We start from the raw sequence: 27,037 nt of genomic DNA on the forward strand, positions 1-27,037 counted from the left end.
GTGGTGCAGCGGTTAAGACTCCGTGCTCCCAATGCAGGGGGCCCGGCCGGGTTCGATCCCTGGTCAGGGAACTAGATCCCACGTGCATGCCGCAACTAAGAGTTCACATGCCACAACTAAGGAGCCTGTGTGCCGCAACTGAGGCATTGGAGAACTGCAACTAACAAGCCCAGCTGCCATAACAAAGACCCAGCACAACCAAATAAATTAATAAATGTTAAGAAAAAAAAAAAAAAAAAGAGTAATAGGCAGAATCAAGAGACCTGGGATTTTATCCTAATTTTGAAATTCACGGCCTATATGCAAATCTCTAGCCCTGAGTTTTCTTTCGTAAAATTGGATACTGGACTAGACAAGAATTAAGATTTCTCACAGCTGTGAATCTTAAATTTTTCATCGCATGTCTACTTCAAAATGAGGCTTCTCTGCAATAATAATTATGCATTAGTCCTATAAAGAACTCCTGTTAGTAGCAGAGAGATGAAAGACATGGATAATTCCCAAACATCAGAAATGCTAGTTTAAAAGCAACTAGAAGGTCATCCAGCTTCTTTGCCAACTTCCCATCAACTAGTCCCAGCCACACCTTCCATGCTCAAATCGAGTCCCTTCTGGAAACCCGTCTTTGCACAGGGATTTGGTTAAACATTTTTCAAAAGGCTTCTCTAAGAAGTAAAGTAAAAGTAAATAGAGATGAGGACATTACAAAAAAACGAGTAATTCAACAGGAGAACGTTAGTGCAGGGCAAGGAAGGGTTAGTTTTCTACGTCTCTTGTGTTGATTAAGCAAAATATGTTAGCCTAATTCCCACAGTTGATAAACTGTTATTTTGATGATGTGCATTAAGACAATAAAGAGGTGGTCAACTTCTAGGCATGGTGGGTGTGACGAACGGGTGAAGGGAAGGTGGAAAGGAAGGTAATAACAAGTATTTTGAAAAATTTTAGTACAGCTTTTAAAATATATACTTAAATTATATATTAACAATTATATAATTATTTTAAATATATAAATATTTTAATTAAATATACAAATAATATAAAATTAATAATTATTGGATATATAAATAATATAAAATTTAAATATAGAAATTTTTCAATGAAAACTGAAGCAAAAACAAACCTAGAGATATAAGAGCTGAAATAACACAAAGTTACTTACCTGTATTGAAACTTGGTAAATCATTAGCATTTATACAAACAAAAAGCATGAAAAAACTGTACATTCATAAAAGAATTACAATTCATTCCAAAAGACAGAATAGGGGGAAAACTTTAATCAGCCTCTAATTATGTAATGATAAAAATATTAAGACAATTACAAAGAATGTTTTTGAATAATAAATTTGGTTTATCAGAAATTTTACTTGTGTTAACTCACAACACTTAAAGCTATTTTTTTTATAACTTTCACAGTTTACAGTAAGTAGTCTTATTCTCTTTTCTCCAAGCAAAAAAAAAAATCACTAAGCCTTGAGAAAGTATTTCTAAAATAATAATTTTTAAAATTTAAAATGGTGCAGCATATGAACAAATTAAACGAAAGCTGTTATTAAATGTATTTGGACTCATAAATGATAATTTTATAAAAAAAAAAAACCATGTTTTAATTCTTTCTAGCTTCAAAGTGAAGTTTAGATGATATGACCTGAAACTTCTTTTTACTACACACATAATTCATTAATATGAAAGTAGAACATGCATTTTTAGGCTATTTATTCAGCCATGGAAAGGTTTTTACCTTTTTGTCTTTTATTATTTCTACATCTATGTTTTAAAAAGACACAATCTTTTACAATATATATCTTGAACTCTGCAGCAGAAAATGGTAATGATGAGAAATATTAATACTCAAAAATCATTGATCAATAGATTAATAATGAATGTCAACAGTAATAAGTATGTTACATATAAATGACATTTATTTTTCATTCAATTAAGATCATATCCCCTTGGAAAAATTTGCTAAAATCAAGTCCTATAAATCAGACATAAAAAAAATGTCTTTTTTCATTTATACCAACAGGGAAGAGTAGAAAATCAAACTCTCACCTACATTCAAGTTCTGAAGATCCCTTCCTCCTTCTCCCCTCCCAGTAAATCCAACTTTATATACAACAGCCTCAAAGCTAGCTTGATGGTCAGTCAACATACCTAAGCTGACCAACATGAGGTGAGATGAGGGATGAAACTGACTACTGAATACAAGAAACAAAATCTGCTTTGGTCTCTACATGATCTTTGGACACACAACTAAAATACTATATTCTGGTTCAGGAGAGATGTTGAAATCTCTCCTGTATCTTATCTAATATTAGAATAAAAGATATGATTCCACTAATATCTGCTGAGATTCATTTCTTTGACAGCAATGGATTAACTGATACTCTATCGATTTATTAACTCTTATGCAATGTCTTTAAGACTGTACTGCAAAAGTGACTAGCATGCTTCTATAATACAGGAAATTTTAAAAGTCAATAATTAATGGAACAAAAAATTATAAAGAATAAATTAGAGTGAAAGAAAAAATATACATGGAATCAGATGGCTATCCATTCTGCAGGCAGAGGGCTAGAAGAAATAGAGATTAGAAATATATAGTTTGAAGTCACATGGCAAACTATGGACACCAGAAAGGTGGAAGATTACAAGGGCAATAAACCAAGAATAACAGAAGGCTAAATACTGAAGAGTTATGATCTGAAGGGGATTTTGATACCATCTATTTTGTACTCATTTCACAGATTAGTAAACTGAGAGCCAGAGAGATTAACATTTTCTCAGCTCATGCAATAAAAGACATATTAGGAGGGAATGAACATAGCCAAGCAAAATTTTGTCTTATACCCTCAGCATGAATTAAAAAAAAAAAAAAAAAAAGATACAGAGGAAAGTACATTAACACATTTTTGACCAGAGACGTATTATGGCCACAGGCATTAGTTTCTGCAAAAATCCCCCAGTCAATAATGTGTTAAGCTGAATCAGAAGAGAAATCTAAATTCTAATACCAGGTCTGCTTCTGTACGGCTTGGGGTAATTTATTTAGACTCTGGTCCATGGTTTTCTCATTTATAACCTGGGGACACAGAACTGGCTGTATAATCAAACATGTGCACCAAAATACTAAAGTTCATAAGTGATTCATTCCAGGAATTAATAACTTTGCAAATCAAGACCTCTTCTTTATGAAAATTAAGTATCGGCTGGCAACATCTACATACACACAACACATAAAGCTGATAAAATCTTAAAGAGCCATTAGGGAAACCTGTGTAGTTTTAAGGAATCCAGAAGTACACACTCATTCACAAAAACATATTACTTAGAAATAAGTAATATGTTTCACTTATTATTCAGAAAGTTCAATCAATTAAGATCTGGGTAAGTATATATGCTCAGAGAATAGAAACGGGTCTTCCTTATTTTAGGAATCTGTACATTACATTTCTAAAACTAGAACAATGCTTACTTTAGGAACTTACATCAAACTGAGAAAACAAAATTTTTCAATAATAAAAATATTAGGGGTCATACAGAATTTTGTTCAGCCAGCATAAGGAGCATGAGACAAAAACTCTTACATAATCAGTTTACAGTGTTAGCCAAAAATGATGTAATGTTGTAATGCTGCAGGAAAGACAGTGGAAAACAAGAGTATGTAATGCTGAGTAATATATAATCCTTTTGTGTGACAGGCTTTGAAAAAGGGATTAACATCATGCATAAATTCAGTGAGTCTTAAAGTACCATTTATTGAAATATGTTTATATTCAAACCTTCGCGGAAGTCTCTTACCTTCCCAGAATCAAGCTCCTTCTGAAAGTCCTCCATTGTATTAGCCACAACCATATGAGTCTTAAGGTCTTCAGAAGCCCTAACAAACAATTAGAAAAGAATACATATTTTTTCTTACTAATATGACAAAGTTTTTTTTTTTAAATAGCATAATTTAATGAAAGAATAATAACCTGGAAGAGAGAAGAATTCAATATGAACCACAACTCTGTCTCTAGCAGTGACATTCAGTAAATCTCAGTTAGCTCATCACTGCATAATCGTGACCACCAAATGAATGGAGAATTTGCCAAGCACGTACAGGTAACAATTACTTTTGTAATCGCCATTAAATCTCTACTGATCAACATCCTAATTCCTGGCATTATCACTTATTACCTACAAGAGTGGGTTATTATTTAAACCTCTCTGGTCTTAGTTTTCCCTTCTACAAAATTGGAAAAATATTCAAATCTAACTACCATATCAAATTGTTGTTAGAATCAAATACAAAGGCATGAAAATGTTTAAGAAAGGAAAAACACATAAATATACATTATTCGAGCTATTTTCACATACTATGTAAGTCTTTTGTAAGAACCTCAGGTTTCAGAAATGGGAATAAATATTATTCTCTTCCACACTCAAAGTCACACATTACATGAGGTGGTGACCAAGGAAGAGAAGGCATATTTTTCTTTTCTGAACCTCAGGGCTAGACTGTGTGGACCCTGGAAGCAACTGCTAGCTATCCACCAAATCTGTTTCCTTTTCTTCCAACTTTTTTGCAGTGAGGTGGGCCCAAGTGACTAAGTTATAGCCAATGAGATGCAGAGGAAGGAACTCGCCACTTCCCAGGCTGAAGCCTTAAGGAGGGAGAAAAATGCACCTTTAAGCAACTTACATTAATAAATTTACTGAATAAAAATGTCAACAAATAACCCTGCTTTTTAGTCACTAAAGCAGTGGTTTTCCAACCAAGGGTGTACATGTGTATCACAGAGAGAGCATTTTAACATTACAGATAACCTGAAGGTATCTTTTTTTAAAAATAAATTTATTTATTTATTTATTTATTTATTTATGGCTGCATTGGGTCTTCGTTGTTGTGCGCGGGCTTTCCCTAGTTGCGGCGAGCTGGGGCTACTCTTCGTTCCGGTACACAGACTTCTCATTGCAGTGGCTTCTCTTGCTGCAGAGCACAGGCTCTAGCTGCATGAGCTCAGTAGGTGTGGCTCGCGGGCTCCAGAGCGCAGGCTCAGTAGTTGTGGCGCACGGGCTTAGTTTCTCCACGGCATGTGGGATCTTCCCGGACCAGGGCTCGAACCCGTGTCCCCTGCATTGGCAGGCAGATTCTTAACCGCTGTGCCACCAGGGAAGCCCGACCTGAAGGTATCTTAAAACTAATGAATCAGAATCTCCAGGTACGAGGCTCAGGTAAGTTTCTGTTCCCAAAGCCCCCAGGTGATCCTGAGGAGAGTCTCTGGAAAAGCACCTTTGCACTGAGAGCACTATTCGAATGGTAGCAACAAGGACAGGCCGCTTTCTAATCTTTCGTCTCTGACAGTATCGCCTGTTCTGCGTTCAGATGAACTTCACATGAATTATGAATTTGTAGGCCAAATAAATCCGTGAAGTAACCCTTCAAAAGATACATTATCATTCGCATTTTAGGGCAAGCAAGCCAAGAGAAGCAAAATCACTTGCCTAAAATCACATAAATAAGCACCAAAGCCAAAGCTAAAATTGGTTCACTCCTTAAATGCAAGATTTATTGAACATGAATATGAATCAGGCACAAGGTATTAGAAGATAAACGAGTAAGATACAGGCACTACTCTCCCTTAGGAACTGAGCCTCTATTCCCAGTGGCCATGGGCCTTCCTCTCTGCTTCAGGTGGGTAGGAAAGAAAATAGGGTGCCACACACATGCCACCAATCTTTTAGTGCCTCTGCCTTGAGATCTGTGATTCTAAAAGTCCCCACTCCAGAAGTCAGGGCAGCCCCGAGGCCTCCCCTCACCTTTCACCCCCAATCCCAATCAGGAGGTTCTTAGCCTTCGTGACACATCATAATCACCTAGGGAGCATTTAATACTCTAGGTGCCAGGCCCATTTTAGACCAATTAAATTAACATCCCTTGGGGAGAGTCCCAGGCACAAGTATTTTGAAAAGCTTCCCAGGTGCTGCTAATGTGTATCCAACAGGTGAGACTCCATGCCTTTGTCCCTCAAATTTTATATATCGTGAAAGCCTGGATCTAAAATTAACCCAGATTACTCCATGGGGCAGACAGTCCATCACTGCAAACTTAGTAGGCAGCAGAAAGCATATAGAAAAACATTCATAATACAAGTTAAAAAACACAAAGAGAAAGGCCAATTAAGAACCATGAGAGTTCAGAGGGAAAGAGTACTTCCCACTGGGGCAATCAAGGATTCCTTGGTATATATCTCAAAGGCTGAGCACAATGTGAAGATGAGAGACACAAGCAACTCTAAGGAACTGACCGGGTAAAGAGGTTAACATGGATGTCTTCCAAAATAGCGTGAAGTTTCATCTCAGCCTCATTTTCAGCAACTGTCAGCTTTTCTCCAGTGTCTCGTCTGACAGCAACAAACTGACAGCTCTTCATATCACGTGGCCCAACTTCAAGTCTAATCGGAACTCCCTAGGAAAAAGGCAGTTAAACATAATACATGCATGTCTCCAACTGAATATATAGACTTATTCCATGGCTTTATCTACTATAAATCATAAAAATCCAAAAAACAAAGACAGAAACAAACCACTTTAAAAAGTAGGTAATATTCCTGAGATATTACAGAAACCTCTTCCAATGAGAAGGCATAAACCTAAGGAAAGACGGTACTGCCCGAGTGGTTCTGAGCTAAGAGTTTAACGGGGAAACATGAGGGTGGCTGCAGTTGTCTAGCTCAGTGTTCCTAACTTCTCTCCCATAACAGCACACATAGAAAATTACACTTGTATGGCACATGGGGGTAAATACAGAAGGCTTCTTGAGGCTGAAGCCACCCCAAGCCACCTGGGTACATCCTTGACTCATTCATGGCACGTGGTGTGCTTTGGTTGGGAAGCCCTAGCTCTGGCTGCTCTACCCTGAGCATCAGCATCACTGAAGGGCTTGTCAAAGCACAGACTGCTGGGCTCCACCGCCCAAGTTTCTGATCATATACTATTACATTATTTTATTGTTTTCTTTATTCATGCAATGCATGCCTGTGTAAGAAACAGTGTTAAGTGCAATGAGATTTAAAAGATGAATAAGAAAGAGATCCTGTCCTCAAGAAGCTTCATGTTTTGCAGGGTAAATAAGGCATGCATACAAATAATAAAAATCAGTACAGAAAATCAAAAGTGAGAAACTATCCTCAGTTGGAAGAGAGAAGAAAAGTTACTGGAGAAGGCAAAAATTAATGAGTAAATTCATCAGAATTGAAGAACATACTATAAAATAACTGACCTATATTTACAAAAATGTCAATGCCACGAATGACAAAGAAAGGCTGAGGAACTACTTCTGATTAAAGGAAACTAAAAAGACATGACAATAAAATGCAATAGAACTATATCCTGTACTGGAAAAGGGGAGAGCTGGGACAGCTCAGAGCAAGGTTTTGAAGCCGCAGCTGGGTGAAAAGGCATCTTCACAGGAGAAGAGCCTGGCACGGGGTGTCAGAGCCCATGAGGGATGAGGAGGGCACTCATGCAGGGGAGTGGGTGGCAACAGCAATGAGAGAGTGGATGAACACAGGGGGACCGATCAAATAAACATACTAAGGACAACTGGAGCTAGGTTTTTCACTGTCAGAGAAGAGAGTTAAAATATGGAATGGGAGAAAACTAGATGGGGTCACGTGGGTTTTGACTGGAATTGAAGGTATCAGTGTGAACTCACGGTTATCAAATTACATAATGGATACAGAAAAATAGATGTAAATACATGTGAGTATGTACGTACGTGTGTGTGTGTATGTACACACGCACACGCATTCCATAGCCCCATCTACTGAGAAGGCTTGGAAGCAATGAGAGCTCAAAAGTGATGGGCACACCCACACTAAATACCATTCTTTCCTAAAAAGAACCAGGGCTTCTTAGAGATATGGCTAATTGCAGAGTTGGGGGAGAGAGAGAGAACAAGATAAACCCTACAAGATCTTCTGCCAAAAAGCAAGGACGTGCTAAAGAACACAAAAGTTAGCTTTAAGGGATCCTACTGGTCCCACAAAAGACAAATTTGAGCATCAAAATAAATAATAATAGTAACAGATTATAACCCACTGAATAATCTCAGAAACCATGGGCCCATAAAAAATTTTAATTAAGTAAAAAGCTAGTGAGGAATGTCAAGACCATGATAACTAAAGAAAAACTAAGGAACTATTCCAGACTAAAAGAGACTAAAGGGGCATGATAACTGTATGCAACACATAATTCTGAACTAGATCCTTCTGCTATGAAGGACACTAGTTGGACAACTCACAAAACCTGAACGGGTCCTAGAATTAGATGGCAATAAGTCTCAATGTTAACATCCTAATTTTACAGGCTTTATTGTGATTATACAGGAGAACATGTTTGTAGAGTGATGGGGCATCAAGGTAGCATCTTGTTTTCAAATGGTTCAGGCAGGGAAAAAAATTTTTGTACTGTACTTCCTTTATTGTAAATTTGTGTTTGTTTCATGATAAAAAATTTTATAACCCAAGTGGAAGAAACAGCACAAGCAAAGACACAGAGGTGGAAAAATAGACTGAGAAGAGAGAAAAGATCTATGAAAGGGGATAACGGAAAACAAAAGTGGAAAGATCATCTGAGGTCAAGTCATACAAGAGGCATGTATTTTGTTGGCAGTTTTTCTAAGTAACTAGTTACGAATTTACTTATAAGGGACTCTTGTTTTTTGTTTGGCTTTCAACAGCAACACAAAATTATCTTAATAATCCAATACAGTAAAAAAAAAAGTAGTTAATTCACTCATATTATTTTCCCCTTTCTATTTCCTATTTTCCCCTATTTTCTAACGAAGAGTTATGGGAGTCAGTCGCTGGGTCCTAGTCTGGCAACCAAACCATACACCTCATTTATTAATCTGGGTGAGCCTCACAATACATAAATCACACACACACACACACACACACACGCACACACTTTACAACGTGAATCACTATCGAATAATTATGCATCTAGATCTCCCAAACTGTTTTCTTTCCTCGGAAATTCCTGGCCTTAAATGCACTAGCAGTACTTTTCACTAGCTAACGAACTCTCTTTCTCATTGTTCTTTAATTTTCGGCCCCAAGTTTAGAACTTAGGAACTTTGTTTTCTTTCCTAACTATTGTAGACAAGGAAGCTGCAGCGGAGCCAAGTCATACTAAGATGCCTCCCCCACACAGTACAGGTTCACCAGGGTACTGCAAAGAAGAGGGACAGAGACAAAGTCAAGTCAGTCCGAGGAGGAGGAGTGAGATGAAAGAGAAAGGGAAAGAGGAGAGACACAGAAGTAAGTGTGGATGACTTTTGTTCTTCCCTTTCAATCCAGCTAGTAGCAAGGAACAGGTTTCTTTTTGGTACCTCAGGCAAGTACAAATGGGTTTAGCAAGGTATTACTGCAATCACACAACCACTATTTCAAAGTAAGTAAAAAAAACTGCAATTAAAGGGAAATTACAGAGAAAATATTCACCTTTAAAGTCTTCATTAAAGGTAAGAGAGTAATAAATTTTTTCCTTCGTTAAAGGAAAAGATATATTACAAAAAGGAAAGCAGTATCAATATAACTACTATTCTTCAGCACAGAGATTTATCTTAGGGGCCATTTAAAACAAATAAAGGGATAAAGATTAGCAACTTTGGGAACCCGACATGTACACTGAATAATCCCAGTATTACTGAGCTTCCATATTTGAAAGACTGAAGCTGCAATGTCACTACACCTTCTCATCCACTGCCTGTAATATGAGTTTATAAATTCTTGACTCCTAATTGCTACTTCTAACAAGATCCCGTTTCATCGTAAGAAAAAAGTTAAATCCCAGACGTTTGAAAAATGGAATAAAGAATACAGATCATCTATTAATGACAATGTGCAACAAATAAAAGTTATATCAAAAACATTAAACCAGAATTTAGACTAGCCTTGAATATAGAAAATAAAAATCAACAAACTGCTGTGAAACAATGTGGTGTGAAAAACCAAGTATGAAATTAATCTCTGATTAGCTGTAACAATGACAGCTAGTTGATGCCCATGCACCACTACTCTGATAGTCTATTTAAATAACGTATTTATTTTATGAATTCTTGATATAAACATTTTAGTAACAACCATATGAGGTTTATTAACCATAAACAAGCTCTTCACGATCACTTTAATTCTAACGTAACAAAAATCCAAATTGGGAGCATGGGAGTAAAATATGCAACTGAAGAATTTACCTTGAGCTCCCAGTGATTGAACTTCCAACCTGGTGAATAGTTATCTCGCAAATCAGCTCTAACTCGAATATTAACACTGAGTAACCGCCTTCGATAATCATTGCATTTTGCAATCAGAGCATCTCTGTCTTCTTCAGAAAGTGCATTTGTAATGCCACAAGGAATAACCACCACCTAGAATCCAGCACAGTATCACAAATTTATACAAAGGAGCAGTATATGGAAGTAATGAAGTCACATCACCACCTAGTATCCAGGAGTATCCAGGTGACTATAAACCTTCACATAAATCAACCTGTATGGTTTCTAATCTATGCAGATTATCTAGCAACTATTTAATAGCTGCATATTGTTTGTCCATGTTAAATACATTTGTTTTTCATTTAACCTATTATAAATCATTATTCAAAAAATAATTTCTAAAATTTTTATAAAGTAGGTAAAAAAATTAAGAGTAAAAAAAAGTAACACAAATAATATACATAGTTACACAATAGCAAGCTCTAGACTGTATTCTACGTTGTTTCTGTATCAGCGAAATCTACCTGAATGACACTCAGAAAAAAAAATCACACTTTAAAATTTTCTTCGCTAAGTATGGCTTGTATTTTATAAAAGAAATGATAAACAGAAATATTTTCCTTACCTGAACACAGGCTACACGGGGTGGTAATACTAAGCCCATGTTGTCCCCATGAACCATGGTCATAACACCAATAGTTCGAGTTGTCAGGCCCCAGGAGTTTTGATAGGCAAATTGCTTCTCTCCTGGTGTCTTTGGATCTTCAAAAATGATTTCAAACATTTTAGAAAAGTTCTGCCCTAAATGATGTGATGTTGCTCCCTAAAATAGAGAAACACATCTTTTAATTTTAATAACCTATTAATGCCTTTGAAAATAATTACTGTTAAGATCACACACCTTAAAATGGCGCTAGACCTGCTTTATCTTCCCTGATTTTTTATATTAAATAAGTTTTTAAAGCATAACTGATACAACAAAGAGACGAAGATTAGTCAAAAAATATATAGTAGCATACAGCTATGAGCAGCCCCTCTTATAGGAGTTACTTTAATTACAAAGGTTTTTAAAAGATCCATGCTTTGGTAATTCAGGATATAAGCCTTGATTTAACTGACCTTGGAGATTTACAGGGAATGGGACAAATTAGCCTGAAACTATAATATGGCCTTAGAAAGCATGTGATATACTGATTTTTAAGAGTCTACTTCTCTGATGACAGAAGAAACTTGTCAGATCTGCCCACAGGCTATGCTTACAGTCACCTAGGAATCCTATGCAGCAGTTTGATACCTGGATAGCTCTTCCACTGGCAGATATAAATGCTTCTACTGTAGTTGTGTAGTCTCCTCCCGCAAATTTCTCCTTTTCAGTCTTTCTTCCCTTTACAACAGGAATTGCCAGGAGTTCTTCATATACCTGAGCATATAAGTCAAGTATCTGCAAAACCTGTAACAACGTTTTAAATGAAGTGTTCAAATTTATGGTATATTTATTGATGATAGATCTATAAAAACTGTAGTATTTAAAACTAATTGTGGGGCTTCCCTGGTGGCGCAGTGGTTAAGAATCTGCCTGCCAGTGCAGGGGACACGGGTCCGAGCCCTGGTCCGGGAAGATCCCACGTGCCGCGGAGCAACTAAGCCCATGCGCCACAACTTCTGAACCTGCGCTCTAGAGCCTGCAAGCCACAACTACTGAGCCCACATGTCGCAACTACTGAAGTCCACACGCCTAGAGCCCGTGCTCTGCAACAAGAGAAGCCACTGCAATGAGAAGCCTGCGCACTGCAACGAAGAGTAGCCCCCGCTCGCCGCAACTAGAGAAAGCCCGTGCAGCAACAACAAAGACCCAACGCAGCCAAAAATAAAATAAATAAAATAAATAAATGTATTAAAAAAGAAAAGGAAAAAAAAACTAATTGTGGTGGGAAAAGCACTTCAAACAATAAAAATCTTTTTTTATGGAAAGGTCAAAGCAGCCAGTGTGAATTTATTAAAACATTCAACAAAGCAGTATGCAAATAAGTGGAATAATTTTTTAAAATATAAATAACTTTAGAATATAAGAGAAAATAAATGCTTATGAAAGATACACAGTAACAAAGGTAAAAAATCTCCTGAAGAATAATTAATTTCACCCATGGGATTATAATTTCTTCTATACATTGAAGTCCAAAACTATTTTCATCTGAAAATTTAAAACAGCACATTTTCTAATAAAATTTCAGTAAGCAGTTTCTTAAGTCCACGTACATTTGAATTAACTTGTTTTTTCTTGTAACAGATACATAAATTTTAAGGAACAAAATAATTTATACCAGGAAATTATCTTTTAATGTCATTTTGAGATCAGACCAAATTTCAACTTACAGTTATTTACTGAATGATTACTATGTAAATAGATAGCACTGCATTACTTACAGCTGGAGGGGAGGGAAAAAGCACAGCCTGGACAAAGAATTAGAACATAATTAATATGGAAGACAACTGTTATACCTCTTCTGCTGCCTCTTCAAATGTAGCAAATGCACTGTGCCCTTCCTGCCAAAGGAATTCACGAGTACGTAGGAAAGGTTGAGGATGCTTGAACTCCCAACGCTGGAAGAGGCAAGAACACAATTTAATCTTTAGAGAGAGCTTTTCAATTTTTGGTTAACAACTTTATATGGTAAGTAATAAGAAATCATAATTGTAATCCAAAATACTTCAAAAATGCTTCCATACTCCCAATCCTTTGAATATAAAAACAAGAAAAAAAAACCGTGTGTGTGTGTGTTTTTAAATGAATAAGAAGAATAATGAAAGAATGTAAGAAGGGGTGTGCACCTACCACCACATTGCACCACTGATTGAGCCTGATGGGCAGGTCTCTGTGGGACTGCACCCATTTCGCGTATGCAGGATACATTACTGAAAAGACACAGGAAAATACAGGCAGAGTTAGTCACTAAAGGTTTTATTCCCCTTTGAAGGCTGGTTAGCGTTAAACAGGAAACGTAATTAATAGGAATTAAAATGCTATGCTTGTGCAGGTAAGTGAACGGTATTGTATTTCATCAAACGAATTAGTCAAGGGAATAAGTCCGCCTATAACTGACCGTATTTTATTTTCTTCACAATGAGATTTACATTTAATTTGATAGCTTTTCGGCTGTTTTACTTCTAAAAACACTAAGTGAAGATCTTATAGTATATACTGTGTTCTATGTTAAGTTCTTTCCTTTCATTATCCTGTTCAATCCTCACATTCAACCCACGAAATAGATATCATAATCTCAATATTGACAACGTGGAAGCTGAGCTTAGAGAAGTTAAATCACTTGCTGAATCCAGAATTAGAAGCAGAATTTAGGTTAAATCCATCTGATGTATCTACCCAGGGTCTGAAACCTCTTGCCATTAACTGCTAATTTAAGTGAAGGTGCCTTTCTTATCATAGCCTATTCAGGATTATCTATAATTAGTAAAACAAAATATAACTTTGCCAATCTGGTATGTGAAAAAAAGCTGGTGTCATAATTTTAATAATACATCATTATACTATTATACAAGAGTATCGCTAAAAGTATCAAATAAAAAGCAAACAATCCTTAACTCTAAAGATAGATAATCCCTTTGGAGACAGTGACAAGCCCAAAGACTCAAAATTTCCAAGAGGTACTCCCATTTATTATGTGCAATTTTAGGAAAATCATTTAACCCTTCAGAGATCTTTTTTTTAACCTGCAAAATGGAAATAACAATAGCTGTCCCTACTTTCCTAACTACACTACTGTTAGAATAATACAAGGTGTAAATGAAATCACTTAGTAACCTATAAAATCCCTATATAAATGTAAATGTAATATTAAAATGACTAATTTGAAGAAAATAAGGCATTAAACATTAGTGTTTGCAATTTTATAATCAATTCCAAGAATAAAAACTATTCCAAGAATAAAACTTCTTGGAAAGCTCTGAAAAATTAGAGCATGAAATTAAAAATGATTTAAAAGTGCTTTAAAAAAATCTTTATCCTAATGATAAACAGCTCCACAATGAATACTGTACAGAGAATAAAATTCTACGCCACTTAAGTCTGCATTCATCTTCATCAACATTCATTAAACTTGGTATCATCAATAAGGATTATAAATATCACAAAATAAAAGGTGAGACTCAACTCTAGAAGCTGTCTCTAATGTTCAATGAGCTTTTCTCCTGTGTTCCAAGGCCCATCCTCACCTGTTTCACTGGTAGGACGAACAGCAATTGGTTCTGCCAACTCTGTTTTGCCAGATCTTGTCACCCAAGCAACCTAGTAAGATGAAATCATTTTTCATACATTTTTTAAACAGCACTTCAGAGGAAGAGCAAAGATATAGTCAAATCTCTATTTCAAGTTTTGCTATATCAATTAAGGCAAGTTAAAATAACTGCTTCTGTTCACTGTGAGAAAAGGTAGATACTTACTGTCTTTATAATGTTTACTGAAAAGTAAAAGCCAGTTAATTAGTGAATGTAACAAAAAGAATCATGACTTGCCCTGATGAAAGAAATCTAATTTTTTTTAAATGGCTTTACATTTCTCTAAGTTGGCTGCAGTAACTTGCCTTTTAAATTACTATTCAAGTATGAACTGAAAATATACTTCTGAGTTCATGACAGAAAACTGCAAAAATAAATAAAGCAGGCTAACTTACCTCAGGGGCAAAGTCAGCAATATGAGTCTTCTCTTTCTCTAATGCACCTTGAGACACAAACATGGGGAAATAGCAGTTTCCAACACCAAGTTTCTTGATCTCAGCATCAAAAAAGTCCTTGATGGATTCCCAAATGGAATATGCCCAGGGACGAAGGATATAGCAGCCACTTATATCATAGTATTCGATCATTTCTGACTTTGTGATGACCTTTTTAAAAGAAAAATATAGTCTATGAAGCCTAAATTGAACCAAAATTATAGTATAAGTGCCAAGAGTATGATAGCCAAGCTTCAAGTCTGGAGGCTTCCCCTGTTGGCGCATCCTCTTAATGGGCGTGTAAAATGGATCATTCTAGACTGTGAAACACCAGGGCTCTAAATTCTTAAGATGACTTGAATTCTAACCTTGCTTCTGCTGTTTTACTATTTTGTGACTTAGGACTAATCCCTTTACCTCAGCAAAAAAACAAAACAAAACAAAAAAATCAAATAATGACTATCTCATAGGGCTACTTCTCAATTCAATACTTTCTGTGACATTGCTTTGAAATCTGACATGTTACATGACTATGCTATGTATTATTAAAGGCACTATGCATTATTACTTTGTGTCTGGATTTAGAATCTAAATATAAAGTAGCCTTTGAGAAATTTCAAACATAAAAATCAACTGAACCCATACTCACTTGAGAATACCAATCTGCAAGATTTTCTTCTTTTTTTGCCTCAAGACCCAACCTGCAGATATAAAAAATAAAATACAAATCTCTTCATCCAGCAATTGCTTTGTGGTTGAATGGAAATAAACCTCTAAACCTCAAAATAGCTTGGTTTTTCTTCAGTCTGAGTTATTTCTATATTTATATCTCTTCTATATTCATTCCCATGATGTTCTTAACCTAGAAAACAGTTCAATCATCTCTTAAAAGATCGTGTGATGCTATCCACCAAAAGCTAGGAAAGCTAATAAGCGTAACAAAAGCTATGATTTTAATGCAGACATTCCTTTTACAAAGTTCTTTATAAGGAAATGTATTTGTAGCAAAGACAGAGCCTATTCACATAGTGTTCTCACTAAAAAATAAAAAGAATCTTTTGCCAGTTTCAATCCAGATAAAAATATAGTTAGTAAGATCAGTGTCTCATTGAAAGTAATATGTAAAAAGTAGTAAAGACAATGGCTATATGTATACATGTGTCAATATATAAGTGTGTATATATATATATATCCTTACATGTAAGTTTTTTTTCTATAAGTTTTTCCTTTAACCACAGTAAATAAAAGTTGCAGAGACAGATGCTTCCAAAATAAATTAGATCTGCAATAAAAAACTATTCTAGAGATATGGGAACACATGTATATGTATAACTGATTCACTTTGTTATAAAGCAGAAACTAACACATCATTGTAAAGCAATTATACTTCAATAAAGATGTTAAAAAAAAATGTTTGAAGTCATTAATGATGGTGATTGTGCAATAAACTCTAAGAAATCAAAGAAAACTATTCTAGACAATAATCTTTTTATTGAAACACCAACCATTATCCAGGAAATTGTGGTCTTATGATCCACATAGAAAAATCTACCCATTAGTTATGTTTTATAAAAGGTACATCTTTTTAGAGTTTACAAACAAGGCTTTATTGGCTTAAAATCTTAATGTATTTATGTTTGAATTCTCCATTGTTTCACTTTGATACATCTCAACAAAATGCCTACATGAAATCTGGCCCTTTCACAAGCAGTCAGAAGGTAAAAAATGAGAAGTTCTATTCTCACTTCTACTATTCTATAATGCTGATCACCCAGTCAATGGGAAAGAAAATAACTGTTGTATTCTCTTGTTTGAGGAGACACTGTGTGTATACTGTGAGTGATGAGAGGCAGAATTTGAAATTCAGCTAAACAAATCTAACACCAAAGTACCTCTAAACAGTAGTTGCTAACAACAGCCTAACTTAGGTTCAGCTTAGAGTGAACCTCACATAAAGTTCACTCTAATTTTGGGTTGTGGATAATGGGGGAATCATATTGTTCATATGGATTAGAAGATATTGAAACACCATCTGTTCCACAGTGCTGTCTTTAAACCCGCTTTGTTTTATATTTAACCAATTTTAAAAGCCTATTGAGAACAAAGTTCTCGTTTAGTCCCCACAAAAGATTTTCATCTGAAAAATCTGCTGAAGTGCAAAACAATGTGTACAGTTAGGCTAACAATTGTGTTACAAGGGAGGAAGAAGAGGGGGAAAAAAAAATATATATATATATATATATATATACACACACATATATATTTGTTTTTAATTGTGTAAGCAAATGAAAATCTCTCAGTGGATAGGGAAGAAACTAGTAACAGTGGTTACCAATTCATTATGGTGGTAGGAGGAACTGGGAAGATGGGAAGGAAGCATCGGAGTGAGACTGCACTGAACTTTTTATATTCTAAGATGCTTGAACCAAGCAAACGAATGTGTTACCTATTTAAATAAATAAACAGAAAATGAACAAAAGCTCTCTGCTGACATTATACCTTTAGCATTCTCCAATTTAATGTGATAGTCAAACTAACCAAAATTTGTTTTTTTAAAAAAATAATTAAAAGTTGACTTCATCCAAAACTTTGCTTCACTTCAAATGAAGTTTCCACGTTTTATTACCTGGTCTGCTTCTTAGGTCCATGTCCTTCCCCTGGTCCACTTGATGACAGCCCACTTCCTTGGTTTTTAGAAGAGTCTTTCTTTTGGCCATCGTTTTGTTTCTGAGTTTTATTCTGCTTTTCAGATTTATTTTCTTTTTCTTTCTTTTTCTTATCTTTTTCCTCAGCCCCATTGGCAGAGACAGGCTTATAATCTACTCCCGTCAGAGACTTGTACTGTGCCTTCAGCTGAAGGAGTTCCTGTACAGCTGTATCTACTTGATCCTTTAATAAAAGAAAAAGAGAAAAGGGCATTTAATTCAAATCACTGTCTCAGCACCAATGTCCAACACTTTAGAAGCAGATTTGAAAACACAAAGGCAGAGGGTATGAGGTAGGGGTGGAGAATGTCAAATACACACTACTGAAAGTGAATAAAAGAGCATGAGAAACAGAAACAGAACTGGAAAATACTGACTAAAAAACTGTACTATAACTGCACTGTTCAAAGAATAGCCACTGGCCACATGTGGCCGATTAAATTTAAATTAAAGTAAATAAAACTTAAAATTCAGTTCCTCAGTCACGTAGCCGCATTTCAAGGGCTCAACAGCCCTTGCGGCTAGTAACTACTGTACTGGACAGAACTGTTAGAGAACATTTCCATCATCTCAGAAAGTCCTATTAGAAAGCACTAGGATATAATATGTATTCTACTGTAATTTAAGTTGAGTCATTAAATTACATAAGTTGAACATTTCACAGTTATAAAAAATGACAGTAATCAAGTTTCTATATTACTGGTTAAACTTCAAAACCTATAACGACTTACTGTTTTCCACTCATCTGAATCGGTACCAACAAATCCTCCTCCCATAAAGATAATACAACTAGCGCATACTATACTAGAGCTCAAGATAAAACTTGCCATTTGAGATTGACAGAGCTTTAGGAGAATGAGTCAAACAAAGAGTACGCATGGAGGGCCTACAATATGCCAGGCACTGATATGGTCTAGGTCCCTATTCTCAAGGATCTTACAGACAAGAGAGAAACAGACAACTTAACAATTAAACTAGCTGTTAAACGATTTAAGTGTTATGTCAGAGAAAGGCAGTGTCATATGAGAATGACCAGGCCACTCTAGTTGGGATGGGGGATAGGGGATGGGGGATGGGGGATAGGGGATGGGGGATGGGGGATGGGGGATAGGGGATGGGGGATGGGGGATGGGGGATAGGGGATGGGGGATGGGGGTTAGGATCAACGAACACTTCTCTAAAAGGCAAGATGAAAGACTTGAGAACCAACATCATGAGTAGAAGTTAGCCAAATCTGACGGGACACAAAGGGTTCCAGGCAAAGAAAACGGCCTGTAGTGTAAGAAACAAAAACACACAAACATAATACCACACTAACCTTAGAAGCTTTTTCAGCTTTAAGTTTTCGAACTACTTCTCCTTGAGTAGCTACTTTGTCAAAAAGTGATTTGGCTTCTGGTGTTTCTGGACCACGAGGCTCAGAGCTTCTGGATGGACTTGAATCTGAACTTTGTGATGATGGGGGCTGACCAGGAACGTACTCCTTCCCAGTTTTTTCTTTATACTGAGCTTTCAGGGACAGTAAGCATTCTACAGCTTCATTTACTTTAGCCTGAGATAAAAGAGGAAAAAAAGATAAGTATTTAATGCTTTCTGAAATTTCTGAAAATTTCAGTGATTATTAAAAATCATTAACTACCACCAAAATATCCCTGTAAATAATCATCATGGAGAAACCCAAGCACAAAGGAGCTAAATCATCAGCCTAAAATAGCAGATGAAAGCTAAAGAAAAGTTCAAAATATAAATATCATAAATCTATATACAAATCATAAAAGTAAACATAAATGCAAATACACATATAATACTGTGACTTTACACTTTACATATGTAAACAAATTATAGAACATCCCAGCAAACTGTCAGTTTCCAAGCCCTGGGACTGTAAACAGTGGAGCCAGAATTTACAAAATCAGAATTTGCCTATATGAATCCTTATTTTCTTCAGCCTATTAAACAGACACTAAATACAGCACTGGAAAAAAAACCCCACAGTATGGACTCAACTAAAGAATAGCTACATCACTCTTAAAAATTTACAGTGAAATGAGAAGGTATGTTGGTTTTAATTAGACATTCACCTATATATATCAGCCTCTGATACTTCAACAGAATTATCATGACAAAGAATGAAATACTCAGCCCAACTGAGACACTTGTGACTTCAGCAGAGAAGGACAGGCAAAGTGCCCACGCTGGACACCTTACCTGAATGGTGATACCATCTAACCACAAACTACACTATATACTATATACTATACCACTGGAAAGTCAAGGCATCAATCAAAACAGAGAAAAAGTGCCTCCCAATTACCTTATCCAAGTTTTATGGCTATGTTCTAACAGTGCTCCAAATAGCTAAGAGGAACCCAACACAAGCAGAAAGAATACTAAAATGGGGGTCAAAGGAACACAGGAATAACCGGTATACCTTCAAAGAATTTGCATGTACAAAACAGCAACTGACATTTCCTTGTCCGATACTTTATGATACAGTTTTGCTGCCTGTTAGAGTCTGCCACACTAGGCATCACAGAGGAAGTAAAGGTAAGAGGAGAAATTGCAAAGAGAAATGAGTAGGTTGTCTGATTTGTACTCCTGACCTGTCTCTTGTTTATATTCTGTCTTTAGAACTGAATGTTTCCACAACAAAATCCTAAGAAAAAGAACATAGTTAATCAGACACATAAGAATCAAGAAACTTCCATAAGCTAGAAGAAAGAAAATGGCATAAAATAGTTAAGGGACTTTCCTGTAACCATTTCTACAAAAAGAGGTCTATTTGAAAGAAGTTCCATTTTATACTATAAGCAGGTATTGACTAGAGTTTGAAGTCAGATGGCACACATTTCACAAAGGAAAAACCCTTGTGTGGCAAGATTACAATTTGAAATATTATAAAGGAGAAAATTAATATGGACAAACTACTTCATTACTGAATGAAATATTCTAAAAGTGGAGTAAAACTATATATGTCTATATCCTCTCCAACTAAATTATTATTAGTTAACTAAATTATTCAGGTTATTTTTCGAAACAGTGAAATCATACTACTTGCTATGCAGTCTTATCTGATGATTTAGAAGGTACCTAAAGATTCTTGAAAGAATTAGAATTATCAATATAAAACATAATTACTATCATTTTATGGCCTATTTACTCTGTGCCAGATACTATGCTAAGTGCTTTACATGGACCATCTTACTTAATTCTCAAAACAACCCTTATCCATTTTATAGAAGAAAGAAGAAAAGCTTAGAAAGATTAAGTACCTTACCCAAAGTTATACAGTAAGTGGTAGAGCGAGAATTTTAATCTACGGTTTATTCTAGAGTCTTTCATCTTGAACACAATAGTATGCATCGCATTATAGAAGGTATGAGACAATGATCTAAATTTCAACGTTCAATTTAATCTTACTAACATGCCATGAACACTGCTTTTTCAAAAGAGGTCTTTGATTCTTACTTGACTACGTCTCATAGAATGAGAAAAAAATAATTTCTTTTAATATTCTAGCTTTCTGGATTAAAAGACATTTACAAAGAGAAATTGGAAAGTACTACTCAGTAGTACAAGATTACACAACAGCAGAATGTTAAAAAGCACTTGTTAATAGATCTTAAGTCTTTAATGGACAAAGACTGTCTTAAACTTACCTAACATGTGCCAACACAGACAAGAAAGAAGTTTTCAATAAATAATTGTTGATGCGGATGAATAAGAATGGAAACAGCCCACAAAAAGACTTCAGTAAAGATTTAAGATGGGAATTTGAGGAAGTAAAAATGACGCTGAAAGAATGATTTAAAACATGACTGAAAATGTAGAAAATGGACGAGAACACACCTGGTTGGAATGCATGAAAAGTACACAAACTGTTTTTGCGGCAGCCACTAGATGGAAGCATTTCCCCATGGGGAAAGGAGGCAACTTTAATAAAAAGAAAAACCTAGAACTTAACCAATTCAAAACAGTAAGAACAGAACCTTTCAAAATGGCCTCAGCACCTCAACGATCAGTGAAAAAAGCTTTAAAAAATACTTTTTTCAAACTTTATTTTTTTCCAACTCTATTCACAGTCACCCACCTTTGCTCCTTACTAACACAGCTGAGGGAATTACACCTCCACACATTAATGACGACTCCCCAAAGCAAAGATTCTCACTTCGTTGGGGGGTCGGGGGCGGGGGTTGGTGGTGAATGGTAATCAGAAGAGGGAGTCTTTCAAATGCGGGAGGGGGAGTGCGAAGCTTGTATCATATTAAAAAGTCTGCTTGGAGATTTAGCAAACTTAAAGTTTGAAGGTTTTCAAAGAAAGGCATTTTCTTCTCTGAATCAATGGATTAGAAATCTATGTTTAGCTTAAGCCTGTAAGAAACAGCCCGTTTACTGAACCTGGATCCCAGGAACCAATACAGCACAGGAAAGGGCCCAGACTCCTCAGTCAACCTGGATTAGAACACCTGTTTTGCCGTTTCTCATCTGGTTCACTTACCTACATCACAACGTATCTGTTACTTTTCTGACACAAATAAATCAATACAAACTCCTCTGATTTTCCTAGAAGATCCTTCAGCTGAAGTCAGTCTTATGAAATGTCTTGTTTCACAAGATGGTTGGATTTATACTTGCTTAGAGCAAAAGTAAGTTTGCATTAAGTACCACATACAAATATTGCAGAAACCCACTAACACAAATTCCAAACAAGAAGCTCAAAACCATCAAGGGAAAGACGGGTTTGTTTCTTCTCATTTTCTCCGCCTACGACATTTATTTTTTGGCCTGAGAATTCTTAAGGCTATTTGGGGTGGGTGTGAGGAGTAGTGGCTTTCTAGAACAGTCTGTTTAATGGACAAAGGGATATAACAATGTGTCTCCTTTCTTGATAAACTGTGATTTGGGTTTTAAAACCAAAAACACTGGTGTAAAATACAAAAGAGCAAAGGTTGGCAAAACATTTAAGATGAATTACTGGGGGCATGAAATGCAAGGTGCTGTGAATTAAAATGCTGCCAGCGCAGAAGTAAAAGGTGACCAGCACCCCCTCAACATAGACGAGGTTTGACAAGACCAAACAACTGTGGATTATTATTATTATTATTATTTTTTTTTTAATAAATTTATTTATTTATTTATTTATGGCTGTGTTGGGTCTTTGTTTCTGTGCGAGGGCTTTCTCCAGTTGTGGCGAGCGGGGGCCACTCTTCATCGCTGTGCGTGGGCCTCTCACTGTCGCGGCCTCTCTTGTTGCGGAGCACAGGCTCCAGACACGCAGGCTCAGTAGTTGTGGCTCACGGGCCCAGTTGCTCCGCGGCACGTGGGATCCTCCCAGACCAGGGCTCGAACCCGTGTCCCCTGCATTGGCAGGCGGATTCCCAACCACTGCACCACCAGGGAAGCCCGATTATTATTTTGATTCAACGTAGTCATCATCTGATTTTGCTGCCATTCATTACTTCAATTTTTAAAATCCTTAACTATGAAGGTTCTGAAAAGTCTTTCCTCTAAGGGAAAGACTTTTCAATAATAAAGGGCCCGGGCCAGACAGTAAATATATTAGGCTTTGCAAGTCTGTTGCAACTACTCAGCTCTGGAATTACAGCGCTAAAACGGCCATGGACAATATGTAAACTAGTAAGTGTGGTTGTGTTCCAGGAACATTTCACTTACAGAACACAGGTGCAGGCCACAGTTTGCCAAGCCCTGTCCTGGAGTCTGAAGTGTCATAGTATTCCATAAAACCTTTGACTTACCATTTTCTGACTCCCATTTCAAGAAATACTATAAATTCATGTTCAAAACGCTTCACTCAAATTTCAAATCAGAAGAATCTGTTCAAAACCAAAACTTTATTTTTTGGAACTGCAACTTTAAAACTTTCAAAGTTAATACTTAAAATCTGAAAAGTGGCCTTAACTATTAAAGTAACTCAGCAGTAAGAGTTATTAAATATTTGGTGTGTTCTTGGATTTCCACCTCACACTCTGCTTGATCCACCACTGTAACGCAACAATCTACTGGGCAGGAGGAAAAGGAAAGGGGAGCGGAAGGTGGACTTGAAGGTTTTTATTCTTTGCCCACATTATGCTTATATTCTGCCTTCATGCTTAAAAGTTCGTGCACGGAATCACCGATCTGATCCTGAAAAAGAAAAGGGGGTGGGGGGGGGAACGAATAGAGGAAGAAAAGTCTCGTTGAAACCTGTAACTATAAAACCTCAGCCGACCACTTTCCTTACTTTAGTGGTAGTAACATGACGTAGGAAATGGAATGATAAAGCGGCTTAGACAAATTATTAATGTAAAACAAGCACAGACTTGCTTAATAAATAATAACAAACTAGTAAAACCATGACTCTCTGGTGCTTAGAACGTCTCTAACTGGAAATAACTTGGGAATGAGTCAAAATTGGAATCCACACTTTGCAAACTTCAGGAAGTTACTTTTACATTCATATTCACTTCAGAAAGTAGTTTCTCATTGGCTACTAAAACCAACAAATAAAAAAAAGGAGTATTATTTGAATATTATTGTATGTGGTGTTGTGAGGATTAAATGCAAAAATAGCAATGTATAGTGAACAGTACCAGATATAGTCTACATAACACTTCCATTCATAGTAACTGCGTTGGTTCTCAGGAAAAAAGAGCAATTTACTACTGTTAGCATTTAGAGAAAAAAAAATATATATATAAGTAATATTTTGAAACACAGATATGGTACATTGTAGGCTTTCAATAAATGTAGGTTAAACTACACTGAAGTCAGATTCATTTCAGTATCACATTTATCATTATCAAAAAGCACCTAGTGAAAGTACCTGCCCAATTTCCAAAGAAATTTAGAGTTTTTTACCCACAGGCTGACTTTCATAACTTCAACAGTGCTATTTTATGGATGTGATCCATTAACCCAGCAGGATGGGAAATTGAGTTGGCTGTTGCTGTGAGTATAATGGTTGCCGTTGTTACTGCCCCACACGTAAGCAGCTGACCAAGAATCAGCACAGAATACCACATACTCTACTCAGAACGAAGGAATGTAAAGAGCAAAGCCCTTCCCCTCAAATTACATCTAGAAAAGGGTCCATAGTGAGTGTATGACATATACAGAGAGTACAAAATGCTCCTAACCTCACCACAGGATAGGAAACATCAAGGGTTTATATGCCCAACCCATACACCTACCAGCCTTCATTCCTTGAAGCAAAGCTGTTTTAGAGCATCACAGCTATGCAGGACTTCAACAGGCTCGTTGAAGAGAAAGGAGAAAAGATTTCTCACACTTCACAATGAAGAGACAGAAAAATAATAACTCCTGGAGCAAAACCCAAGATCTCCCCAAAGCGTTTGCTCTCCTCAGCAGAGGTCAAATGTCCATGAATGAAAGTATCTTAGGGGACAGGGTTTCTAGTCAGATGCAGAAAAACTTGTTAATGAGGTGAGGAATTTACAACCTCAAGTTACTCAATCATTCTCCAACCAAAGCCCAGGATGTTGACCAGACGACAGATCCCCGGGAACACTTTAGAACAGATCTCCTCCAGTCACGTAAGTCAAGCCCAGTGGTTCGTCACATCTCTCTGTGTTCATGCCACAGCCCAGATTCTACAGTTTTTGGTAGCTTACTTATCCAGTTACAGCACTACTAATTTGATCATGTTTTAGAACTATGCTACTATTTGAGTAGAACTACATGTCTTGATTATTAAACTTGATTCTTCTCTATCCCAGATGCCATTCCTTTTGCCTCTTATTTAGAGCAAGCAATCCTGTACCACACTCAGTGCTACCACCCACTTGGCTAAATGTTTTTCCTAAAGATAGCATTAAAACGAGAATGAAATTTATACTTCAGTCAAAATGTGGTATCACTTGAGGGCTCCCCTACGAAAAATCTGAAATAGTCACTGGTCAGAAACCTCTTGACAACTCATTATTCCCTGAATATACCTCGAACTTTTGCTGGTGCATCTTCTACACCCAGTCCCAGGCCAGCGGCATCAGTACCACCTGAACAACTTTTTACAAATGCATACTCTGTGCATGCTTTGGACTTACTGAAGCAGACACTCAAGAGGTAGGGCCCAGCAGTCTATGTTTTAGCCAGCTCTCCGGTAATTCTGATGCACAATAAAGCTTGAGAACCACAGATCTACACTAAGAGTACCTCCTCTGAAAGTCATTCACCTTAAAGGGCTTCTTCTACTTCAGGACTACTTTAAATATCCTTTATTAACTGTTGCCCCCTTGCCTGCCACTTATAGACACAGACACTTCTGAGAGCCATTTACACATATCCCGCAGGATTACAGTCTGTGCATGGCTCTTCCTCAGCCCCACGCCCCCACTAGATGGTAAGCTGTCTCGCACTAATATTTCCAGAGCTTGGCAGATAGCACGTATCAATAAATGTTGATTGTTACGTCAAAATACTCAATCGGACAGTCTATAGACAACATGTCTCATAAGATGATACTAGCCTAGGTCGTTTGACCTCATAAGCTAACTTACAATGTGTCTAAACTCATTCCAGGATACTGACCTTAGGGGCTTTTTCAGCTTTCAGTTTACGAACCACCTCCCCTTGTGCAGCAACTTCATCATACAGAGATTTACTTTCCAGAATATCTGATGATGATGTAGAAGAAACATTCTGTACTATCGCAGCAGGAGGATTTCCAAGTTTATATTCCTGGCCAGTTTTCTCCTTATATTCAGCCTTCAAAGCCAAAAGTTGTTTTACAGCTGCATCTATATCTTCCTTTGCTGCTTTCTTGGCTTTTAACTCACGAACCACATCCCCTTGAACAGCCACTCTGTTGTAAAGGACCAAGGAATCCTCAGACGTAGCGCAAGTATTATTCAAAGAAGGAGCTGACCTTGTCTTAAGAGGAGTAGCTGCCTACAGAGGCAGAAAACCAAAAGTAAAATTAATTCATGTTAAAAATCTTTCCACAAAATTATATCCAACTGTTTTCTAATGTTTTAAGTTAAAAACAAAATTTAAAAATTTTACTCCTTAAAAAGTTTAAATGAATAATCTCATTCCTAAAAATTTATCCTAATGAGAAATAACAGAAGTAAACAAAGGTAGAGGTACATAGATACTCACTGGAGCATTTTTATTACAGCAAAAAACTGAACCTAAATCATTACCATTAGAGGACTATTTAAAGAAATTATGACACACCCACCAGATCTGAGAACAAATCACTGCTCTACCACACACGAGCTGTGCAACCTTGAATTAGTTACTTAAGCCAGTTCTGCTTTTTAACCATAAGAGAGGGATAATAATTGTATTGAACCCATCAGGTTGATGGGAAATAAAAGGTAATA

At 36.5% G+C, this 27,037-nt stretch overlaps 1 protein-coding gene across 1 annotated transcript in view; it reads right to left on the bottom strand.

Moving 5' to 3' along the window:
* EPRS1 (glutamyl-prolyl-tRNA synthetase 1) overlaps window positions 1–27,037 on the bottom strand; it is a 67,093-nt gene that overhangs the window by 1,066 nt on the left and 38,990 nt on the right. Inside the window, exons 18-30 of the mRNA XM_061187304.1 lie at window positions 26,241–26,600; window positions 19,012–19,245; window positions 17,615–17,877; window positions 15,638–15,689; window positions 14,950–15,159; window positions 14,492–14,564; window positions 13,098–13,177; window positions 12,764–12,865; window positions 11,559–11,714; window positions 10,890–11,087; window positions 10,244–10,417; window positions 6,291–6,451; window positions 3,802–3,880 (exon numbers count right to left, since the gene is read on the bottom strand). Coding sequence (XP_061043287.1) covers window positions 3,802–3,880; window positions 6,291–6,451; window positions 10,244–10,417; window positions 10,890–11,087; window positions 11,559–11,714; window positions 12,764–12,865; window positions 13,098–13,177; window positions 14,492–14,564; window positions 14,950–15,159; window positions 15,638–15,689; window positions 17,615–17,877; window positions 19,012–19,245; window positions 26,241–26,600 — 2,142 coding nt within the window. The remainder of the gene's footprint in view (window positions 1–3,801; window positions 3,881–6,290; window positions 6,452–10,243; window positions 10,418–10,889; window positions 11,088–11,558; window positions 11,715–12,763; window positions 12,866–13,097; window positions 13,178–14,491; window positions 14,565–14,949; window positions 15,160–15,637; window positions 15,690–17,614; window positions 17,878–19,011; window positions 19,246–26,240; window positions 26,601–27,037) is intronic.

Source organism: Eubalaena glacialis, chromosome 3, assembly GCF_028564815.1.
Source record: "Eubalaena glacialis isolate mEubGla1 chromosome 3, mEubGla1.1.hap2.+ XY, whole genome shotgun sequence".
In the NCBI taxonomy this organism is placed as follows: Eukaryota; Metazoa; Chordata; class Mammalia; order Artiodactyla; family Balaenidae; genus Eubalaena; species Eubalaena glacialis.